This window comes from Parasteatoda tepidariorum, chromosome 10 (assembly GCF_982258835.1).
Source record: "Parasteatoda tepidariorum strain Cologne lab strain chromosome 10, Ptep-v5.0, whole genome shotgun sequence".
NCBI classification, from domain to species: domain Eukaryota; kingdom Metazoa; phylum Arthropoda; class Arachnida; order Araneae; family Theridiidae; genus Parasteatoda; species Parasteatoda tepidariorum.
Window position 1 is genome coordinate 59,866,359 of NC_141764.1, and position 10,128 is coordinate 59,876,486.

Genomic DNA, 10,128 nt, shown 5'->3' on the forward strand with positions numbered 1-10,128 from the left:
GTAATTGTCGTTCCTAACCGGATTGACTGTGTTTGTGAGAGGCATCTTGTCTATTGATTGATAACGTTTAAAAACAGGCAAAACAAAACATTTATTTTAAATAAAAAACAACAAAAAACAAAACAAAACACAGCGTTCCAAAGATATTTCAAAAAGCCAATTCAACGATATTTCCAGTTCTCTCTTTTTTCTCTTGCCATACTCAGAGTAACCTACATATTCTGAATACTTTTGGTGGCGCAAACTAATTGGAGTTAGTGTTTGCCGCAACATTCTCCCCACTTGAGTTTTATGTAGGAGAAAACTCAACACAATAAATTACAAAAAAAAATACTAAAATTATGGCAGACATACAATTGTTATGTTATAAAATTTAAAAAAATTTTAAAAGATACAAATCTGTATTTAACGTCCAAAAATGTTCATAGTTATTTAATGTTCACTGGCATCTTCAGTTACCTCTAAGGGATATGGTCTTTGAATAGGTCTTAGTAAAGTCCCTTTGTCCGTTTTCAATTTGACTAGTCTTACTCGTCCATCTCTTCCAGGGAACAGCTCAATAACTTTTCCTAACGGCCAGAAAATTCGTTTTCTGTCTTCTCTGCCAATCAGGACGATGTCTCCAATTTTTATTTGGTCAAGTCTCTTGGAAACAGATGAACGCAAGAAACCTAAATATTCGATCCTGAATCTTTCTTTTAGTCTTTCTCTCAATCTTTGAACATATCTGTATCTCTTGTCTAAATTAGTTTTGTCAATTTTGTCTAAGTCGGCTACGTCGTTAGTAGGGAGGTCTTGAAGGAATGAAGATGGTGTTAAAGCTCTCAAATCTGGTTCTTCAGACACATAAGTCAAAGGTCTATTGTTCATGATCGACTCACATTCACAAACAAAAGTTGAGAGTTCTTCATGAGTCAGAGACGACCGTCCCAAGTTTTTTCTTAAGAGATCTTTGAGAATTCCGATTAATCTTTCCCAGAATCCTCCCCACCATGTGGCGGATGGTGGATTGAATTTCCATTGGATTTGGGAAACTTCAAATTCTTTCATGATTTTGTTCCAATCAAGGCGCTTTAAGGAGGCGTTGAGGCCAGTGAAATTGGTACCATTGTCTGAGTATAGTGTAGCTACTCTACCTCTTCTAGCAATAAAACGCCGTAATGCTTGAACAAAAGCGTTTGTGCTAAGAGAAGGTATCAGCTCTAAGTGAACAGTTCTATATACAGCACAGGAGAAAAGGACGATCCAAACCTTCTCATTAGTCTTGGTCATCAAAGGTCCGGCCAGATCGACACCGGACACTTCGAATACTGCCGATAATCTAGTTCGATCAGGAGGCAGAGGTGGAAATGGTACTTCAAGATTTTTAACCTTTTGTCTCTTGCAGGTGACACATCCTCTAATAACGGAGCGAACAGTTCTTCTACCTTTTATAATCCAAAATCTCTCTCTCAGGATTGTTAGAAGAATGGACGTTCCTGCATGTTTATTCAACAGGTGTTCTTGTTCAATAAGTCGGGTGACAACAAGATGCTTTGACGGAAGAATCAAAGGCGCAATGAATTCAGGGGTTTCATCTTCATTCAAAAGTCTAGACTTTAATCGAAGTATCTCCTCATGATCTGAAAACACTTGAAAGTTTTTCAAAGATTTTTTACCTTCTTCGTCATTGAAGCACTCTTTTTGTACTGACCGCAGAAGAGTCTTTTGTGCATTTCTTATTTCTTCTTGCGTTAAATCAACATTCTTTCTTAAATCTTTAGCTTTTGGTTGGAAGCGTAACAACCATGCTACAACTCTGATTATCTTAGAAAACTTCGAAATTCTGGATGCTAAAGTAGTTGCAATGGATTCCGAGTCTACATTGATAGCCGAAACAACAGTCTTTCGTTTTTCCTTTTCAACTTCCTCTTCATTAACATTAGCTACTGTCATCGGCCAATCATCCTTAGAATTCTTCAGCCAGGCAAGCCCTATCCACCACTTGGACTTCAGAAGTTGTTTAGCTCCACATCCTCTCGAGAGAAGATCGGCCGGGTTCTGGCTTCCTGGTACATGATACCAATTCTCAGGTGATGTCAGTCTATTTATTTCAGATATTCGATTGTCCACGAACACTGACCACTGTTCTTTCCTCTTAATCCAAGTTAACACAGTCGACGAATCTGTCCAAAAGTAGGTGTCAATGTTTCCTTTTTCGAGTTTTAAAGCAGAGTCCATAGAATTGAACAGTCTAGCTCCAATAGTTGCTCCCATCAATTCAAGACGAGGGATCGTTATTTTTTTCAGTGGAGTTATTCTTGACTTAGCTTGGAGTAGCTGGACATTTACAGAGCCATCAGGGGATTCACTTCTTAGGAATATACAAGCTGAATAAGCTGTTTTGCTTGCATCAACAAATGTATGGAAGTTGAGTTTAGATAAGGCAGTAACTCCCAACCATCTTGGGATCTTAATATCACTTAAGTAATGTAAGTCTTTGAACCATGAATTGAATTTTTTCTTTATTTCTTCATTAACTTCCGAATCCCAATGATCTTTAGTCTTCCAGGTTGCTTGAAGTAAAAGCTTAGGTCTTATTAAAGCTGGAGCAAGAAATCCAATCGGATCAAAGATTCGGCTTATCAGGGACAAAATTTTTCTCTTAGTTAATTTTTCGAATTCTTCCAGCTTCAGTGAATCAGAATCAATTTTTAACGAGTCTAAGTTTTTATCCCATACGTAGCCTAAGACTCGCGCTTCAGTAGCTGCAGACGGGCAATCTAATAATTGGTTGCTTTCCCAACTTCTTAGGTCAAATTGACCATCTTTCATAATTTCTGTAGCTGACTTTATAAAAGTTTCTAATTCAGTTAAATCTTGTACACTCGTTACGCAATTGTCTACATAAAAACTGTTTCGGAGTTTTTCCAACTGTTCTTCAGAATATTGTATCTTGAATGTCTGTTTGGACAGATGATGATGAATGACAGCCATCAATAAGAAAGGACTACTGGTTAGACCGAAAACAACTCGGCGATGTCTATAAGTCTTCAGTTCATTTTGTTCATCAATCAAAAGAAATCGTAAATAATTCCTATCTCTTTCATTTAGAGAGATTTGCAGAAATGCTCTTCTAATGTCAGAAATAACACCAATTTCATACAATCGAAATCGAGCCAAAATGGATGGTATTGTCTCAATAAAATTTATTCCAGTCTCTAAACAAACATTTAGTGACGGGAAGTTCGGATTCTTGGCTGAAGCGTCAAAGACGGGTCTGATTTTCAAAGAAGTTGTCGTTGACTTTTCCTTAATAATTGGGCGATGTGGGAGGTAATGTGTACCTTTAATTGACAATTCTTCTTGTGGAACTTTCTCAATCACTTCTTCTTCTATCCATTCATCAAAAACTTGCTGGTATTTCTTTTCATATCCCGTTTTTTCTAATTTCTTGTTAGTAGATTTTAATCTTTTAAGAGACAACCCATAATTATTCGGTAATAAAGCATGATCCTTTTTCCATGGTAAGCTTACTTCGTATCTTCCATCTGAATTTTGATAAACTGTGTCTCGAAAATGAATCATAACTGCCCTCTGTGTATCTTCTCTAGTGCTTTGTTCCACAGGGTCTCTAATACCAAGTAATTCTAAATCCCATAAAAATGAAACAGGTAATTCTTGAGAAAGCATATTTACAACCGTCATATTTAAATTATCATGGTTTTCAAACTGAGGAACCTTCCCTATTAATGTCCATCCTAATTTAGTGTCGATGGCGACTAATCCAGATTTTAATTGTTCTTGTTTACCCGTGAATAGTTTACCAACAACATCAGCCCCTAAAAGAACTTCAATAGGTCCTGAATTCCTACAATCAGTTATAAATATCCTTTTTTGTCTCAATTCTCGAATCCACGGCCCTTGTCTAATGCTGGAAACATTATTACAAATTATTTCCTGATCCAATGCATCTAAATTACAACTATATTTACCATCAAGGCTATCGAGATATATTTTATAACATTTGTGCCGTTGAATTTCTGTTTTCTTACCCCCAAATAATGAGGTCGAAAATTCTTCTTCCCTTTCAAAATCAAAACCTAACTCTTCTGCAGTAGATTTCATAATATAAGACTTTTGAGAACCCGTATCTAAAATAATTCTAGCTTTACGCTGCGCTTTATTTCCCTTAATAATTACTACAAGAGTCTGTAAAAATACTTCTTTAGTTGCATGCACGCGCGAATGTAAGGTGCCAGTCTCTTTTTCTTTGCTTTCATTATTATCTTGTTTTCTTTCATCCGATCGATTACATTCTAAGTCAGGACACATAAATTTTAAATGTTTTCTTGTGCAAATTGAACATTTAATGTTTGATTTACAAGAAAAAGCCAGGTGCCCTTTCAATAAACAAATTTTACATAAACCCTTCCTTCTAATAACAGACTGTTTTTCTTCTAAAGGCATATAAAACGCTTTCTTGCAAAAACGAGTCTCGTGGTTTTTAAAACAAAATAAACAAAGGATATCATCGTTTGAATTATGACTAATTAATTCAGCCGCAGACGATTTCCGATCTCTCAAATTCAGATTCGCCGGTGGTGTCAAGCTCCTTCGTTCGAAGGGGGGATGAAATATTTCAGTTCTACTCAATTTTATTTTTTCTTCCGCTTGTACTTCGTTTTTCAAAAAATAAATTATCGCATCAAGACTGGATAGTTTTCGTTCGCTTTCTAAATTTTTTCTTTGGCGTTCAAATGAGCGTAACACATTTAATGGTAATGAACTTTCAACAAGGGGATACAAAATTACACCACACATCTCAGATGTAACTCCTAGTGAGTTTAATGCTCTCAATTGAGTTGACAGTTTATTGTATAAACAGCTTAAAGAATCATTCTTATTCTTATTCGCATTATTTAATACGAGTTTCAGGAGTTCTCTAACATAAAAATCTATCAATAGATCTTTTCGGCCATACCTTTCGGTTAAACTTTCAACAGCTAAAGGATAATTTTCATCTGTTACAGGAAAAGATTCCACAATTTCCCTAGCTTCCGATTTCAGCTTCGTCGACTGAATTAAATAATGAAATTTATCAGCTTTCGTTAAATTAACATTTTCATGAATATTTTTAAATTGGTTCCAAAACGTTAACCAATCTTTCAAGTCTCCGCCGAATTTATATAATTCAACTTCGGGGAGCCGTTGACATAAAGCTTTCGGAGATTTAGTGTTCGGTAATTCGCCGTTATTTTCGGAAGTAACAATTTCGTTTTCACACGAGTTCTTTTTCAAATTATCTAAGGAACGTTTAGCTTTTAATTGAATTCTCAAAGCTTTTTCTCTGTATTCTTCAACGGAATTATATTCAGTTTCGAATTCTTTTTCATCTTGCAAACTATCTAAATAACTATTATGTGTTATTTCCAAAATGTCTACCTTCTGTTTAAATAAACAAAGATCCGCTTCAATTTCGTCATACGTCACACTATCGCCAATTAATAAATTTTCTAGTTTCTTGTAGGCCTTAGTAAATGAAGCTCTTTGAGCGGTTTTATTTCTTTTTATTATTTCCATTTTTACTATCTTAATATCAAATTCTTAGTTTCTAAAACTATCGATTCTAAGCACATATAAATTACCGTTCTGGTATCAAATATTCAAATAAAATATATGTAACATAAAAAGCTTCAATTAATCTTTTTGTGTTAGTTTCTCTGCTATAAAACTTCTTCCTAATTAATTATTCTATTTGAAGTACTTTCTCACACTTTTAAAAGCCACATCCTGTTCTTAAATCTATTTTTGGCTCAAGTATGCATTTAATTAAGAGCAGGACATTTTTCCCTTTGCTCTTGTGTGGGAAACGTTCGATCTATCTCATAAACCAATAGCAACTACTAAGATTTCCCTCTTTCCCTAAATTAAGACATTTTACGGATTTTACTTTGCAAGATTTTCCCTAACATATAACCAAGGAGCGCAACTTTTCGTGTGCACTTTTACTCTTTCTCATGACTGCTCTTGTCTAATAATTAATAAATAAATTTTGTACCCTCCTTCCCGACCTATGACCTGTTTTAATCCTTCCACTCGGCAACGACGTTATAAGTCGCCAGGATTTAACGGTCGGGAAGGGGTACAGTTCGTACGGTACATTAAAGATATTAAATATCTCATTTGAAAATAAATAAATCATTTTCGGAAGAGGGTACATCAAAAATATGGAATAACTTCAAATCATTTGTTCAAATGAACAGCTGGTAAATAAGCAGTCAAATTCTTCTTCAACTTAAGGCAATAATTAATTCACCCAGTATCTTAATCAAAAAAATAAACTCTTCAAAACTTTTTGTTTATTATAAATTATACCTACGCACAGTGGAACTAAACGATCATCCGTTTTCCATGTCTATGCTGCATATTTTGTCTACGTTCCTGAGAATACTAGAAAGCTGAGCTTCAATTCCTTCCTTGGACTAAAAAGAAAAACTGCATCGAATTCCTGTTAATTAAAATGTTTTATTGAAACTATCCCTTTGAGAAAGCGTTGATTTTGCCATTCTTAAGTGCTGAGCTGGATCTTATCGTCGATGAATAATTGTTCTCACACCCACGATGGTCTACTTAAATATTCGACATTCAAAAGAAAAATAAGCTTCAATTTCTCCGTCACTATTGGTGTTAATTTACGATTCATCTTAACGAAGAAACAAATTTTTTCCCTAGCAGCTCACGTCTTTGGTTTTGGAATTGTGTTTACGGAATTTCAACGCATTCCCATCTCTGTTGTGGTTTTCAAAATATCTCGGACTAATTCGAACTTTTTCAGGTATCCTTTGAGTTAAAGTTTTTTACAATTCTCATAAAACAATTTCTTAAATGATTATGATTTTAAATTTTTTCCCATATTTGATGTTTCAAAGTGAAACTACTTTTTATATATTGATAATATTTACTGTTTAAATTTTTATTTCTTTAAATTTTTATTTTCAGTTAATTGATTTATTTGATTGAAAAGTGTTTCAAGAAATTATTTTCATATTGTTTTATGTATTACAGCTTCTATGATTTATTGATTAGTTTAATTTATGTTTTTGTTTTACAGTGATTAGGGTTTAGATGAAAATGCCATTTAAATTTTTTTCTCTTCGTAATGCAACTGCAATAATTACTGAAATTCAATTTTAATTTATAAATGCAATTACGGTGTGGCAAAAATTAAATCAAGAAGTGTTAAAACTAATACAAATAGTTTGGAAAAATGAATAATATACTTGTTGTTAGAATTTAAATTGAAGTACAACCAGAAACTAATGCTTTAGTTCAACGTTGGTAAATAGTTCATAGCTCAGTTCTAGCTCAGACATTTCCATAGACAAACAACATAAAGATAGGAAAATGATCAAACAAAAATTGAAAAGTATTAGTAACCAAATTCACTTCAAAAACAATTTAAAATAGGAATGAAAATATTTGAATTCCCTAACAATTGTGACAAATTAAATTACCAATTAAGATCTCTGCACAAAAATTACTTAAGAAAAAATCCAAACGAAAATTTTTTGAAAAAAAAAAAATTATGTCCAAAAAGAAAGAATGAAAGATATAAATGAAAAAATAAAAAAATAAAAGGTAATTTGCAAATAAACCAAACTTGCACTTCAGATTAAAAATAAGGAAAATAGCTAGGTCAGTCAAATTTTAAAAACTGATTTACCTTAATACCATATTAAATTTGAAAGCTTTGTTTTGGATTTCAATTAGCGATAAATTGTGTTAAACGGGTTGTAATGTAAAATCTGAGAAGACTGATTATGAATCGGTAACTTTTGAATTACATAGTGATATTATAAAGGAAAAGAAATCTTATTTTTTTCACCATCTTTGCTAAGTTTCTAATTCGCAGAAAGTAAATAAACAATACAGGGGAAATGATGAAATCGAATCATGGAAGAAGATTAATTTACCCATGTAAATTACACTTCCAAATCGCGTGCTCACCTGACAGCAGACGATGGAGAAATTCTCCTGATACCAAGATTGGTTCTTCGAAACACAGCTGAAATAAAAATGAAAAAAGAACAGTTTCACGCACTGTTTTTAACCTAAAGAGAATTTTTTTTATGTGAATCGCACTGTTTTTCCTTCCTGGCTATCCACCTCGTTACAGTTCGAAAAAAGGCAGACGATTGTTTTCGAAATACAGGTATTCCAAATCAAAGAATTCGAGTTGTTTTCGTTCTGATTATTAGTGAATAGGAAAGTGTTTTTCCCGGAAAAAGTTAATGATACGGAGAAGTGTTGAACAGTACTCTGTACAAACATCAAGATTTTAATGTTAGTTTTTATTTTTTCATGTTTTTAAAGCAAAAAATGACATCTTAAATTATGGAAACAATCTACAAATTTAATGTTTTTAACTTCCGCTTTCATTGATAAACAATTGACCATTGCTTGAATTATAATAAATTTGTATAATTTGTCAACACAAATGTGGAGAAGTATTGAACAGAGGATAGTAAAAACATCCTAAATTTAGTTGTTTCTTTATCTTTTACACGTTTTTTTTTTTTTTTTTAAATAAAAGATGACAACTTAAACTGTGAAAGTAATATTGAAAGTAATTTTCAATGAATACTTTCACTGAGTTTTGAAAAATTTTGAATTTAAAATTTATTATTTTATTGTTTTACTGAAAAATTCTAAATGTTACGATAAAAATGTCTTCATAGAAGGTTAAAATTAATAGCAATATATCGTTTGCAATTTCTGTTTCCTGGATTATCTAAAATTTATTTTAATATCAAATTTTATAATAAACAATAGTATACTTTATATTTTTCATACTTTTCACAACAATACATATTTTAACATTACATACTGTTTTACTAAAAATGAACTTATATTCTCCGTTTTTGTGTCAAATCAATGGTACGAAAGTATAGATCTTTCTACTTGAAATCTCATGTTTTAGCTTTGATTTTAAATTCAAATCAACTGACTCAGTGGCGTACGCAGAATTTTTTCAAGGGGGGTGCTCATAATTTTCTGAAACTACTAAAAGAAATTCGAGTCTGTAATAAAGCACTATTATTTCCCTAATTTAGACAGCTAGACAATTTTGACTTTTTATTTAGACAACATTGTTTAGTTAAAATTTGATTTGATTTTTTAAGCTTAAGAACATAATGTAATATCTTCTAAAAAAAGTTCAATGTCATATGGGTGGGAATTAACACTTTCACATTCATCAGATTTTGTTATGTTAGAAACGTTTTCTTCAACGGAAGTATCACATTTCTGTACAACAAAAAAACTTACATTTTTACTAGATGCTGTCAGTTCACTAATTTCAGGTCGCGGTTTTTTCGCAAAATAATTAAAAATTGTTAAATTCTTGCGTTTTGACATCCTAAAGATCCAAGAACAGCAAATATATTTATATATATGGATTGGTACAGAAATATCCGCTATGCTACAATCTCAAAGTTTCGAGATGGAATGAATAACTTCAACGAGCACAGTATCTCCAATGGTATTGTTACTGATTTCTTCACTAGTCGAAATAGTGGCGACGACGGGTTCGGCGATTGTTGTAGTTGTAGTTAATTTACGTCGCACTAGAGCTGCACGATGGGCTCTTGGCGACGGTCTGGGAAACACCCCTGAGGATGATCCGAAGACATGCCATCATAATTTTGATCCTCTGCAGAGGGGATGGCACCCCCGCTTCGGTAGCCCGACGACCTGCACGCGAAATCGAGTACTTTACGGTAGAACAGTTTAACGAGGACCAATACCGTACACCCTCGGTCCCTACGCAGGCTGATCCAAGTGGTCACCCACCCGCGCACTGACCGTAGCCAGTGATGCTTGACTTCGGTGATCTGCTGGGAACCGTGTCTTAACGATCAGTCCACTGCGGGGTGGTTCGGCGATTGAATGAACTTTTTGTTGAGATAAATCAAAACAGATTTAGCGGCAAGCTCCGAAAGACAAGCGGCAGAGATAACTCTTAGTCTGTCTAACTAACTCCACTGTACTCCGTTCCCCCTTTTATATAATTTTTCACCGCATCTCCAAAATTCTCGAATTGTCTCAAAGACGACAGAACGTCTAGGATTCCAGAATCATCGCGTC

The 10,128-nt window shown here is 33.6% G+C and overlaps 1 protein-coding gene across 1 annotated transcript; it reads right to left on the minus strand.

Annotated features, from left to right (window-relative positions):
• Positions 1-432: 432 nt before the first annotated feature.
• Positions 433-5,562, minus strand: LOC147802963 (uncharacterized). The gene is made up of 3 exons (XM_087152790.1): positions 5,179-5,562; positions 4,964-5,058; positions 433-4,330 (listed from the first exon to the last, which is right to left on the minus strand). The coding sequence occupies exons 1-3, from the start codon at positions 5,560-5,562 to the stop codon at positions 433-435; spliced, it is 4,377 nt and encodes a 1,458-aa protein (XP_087008916.1).
• Between the last annotated feature and the right edge of the window lie 4,566 nt (positions 5,563-10,128).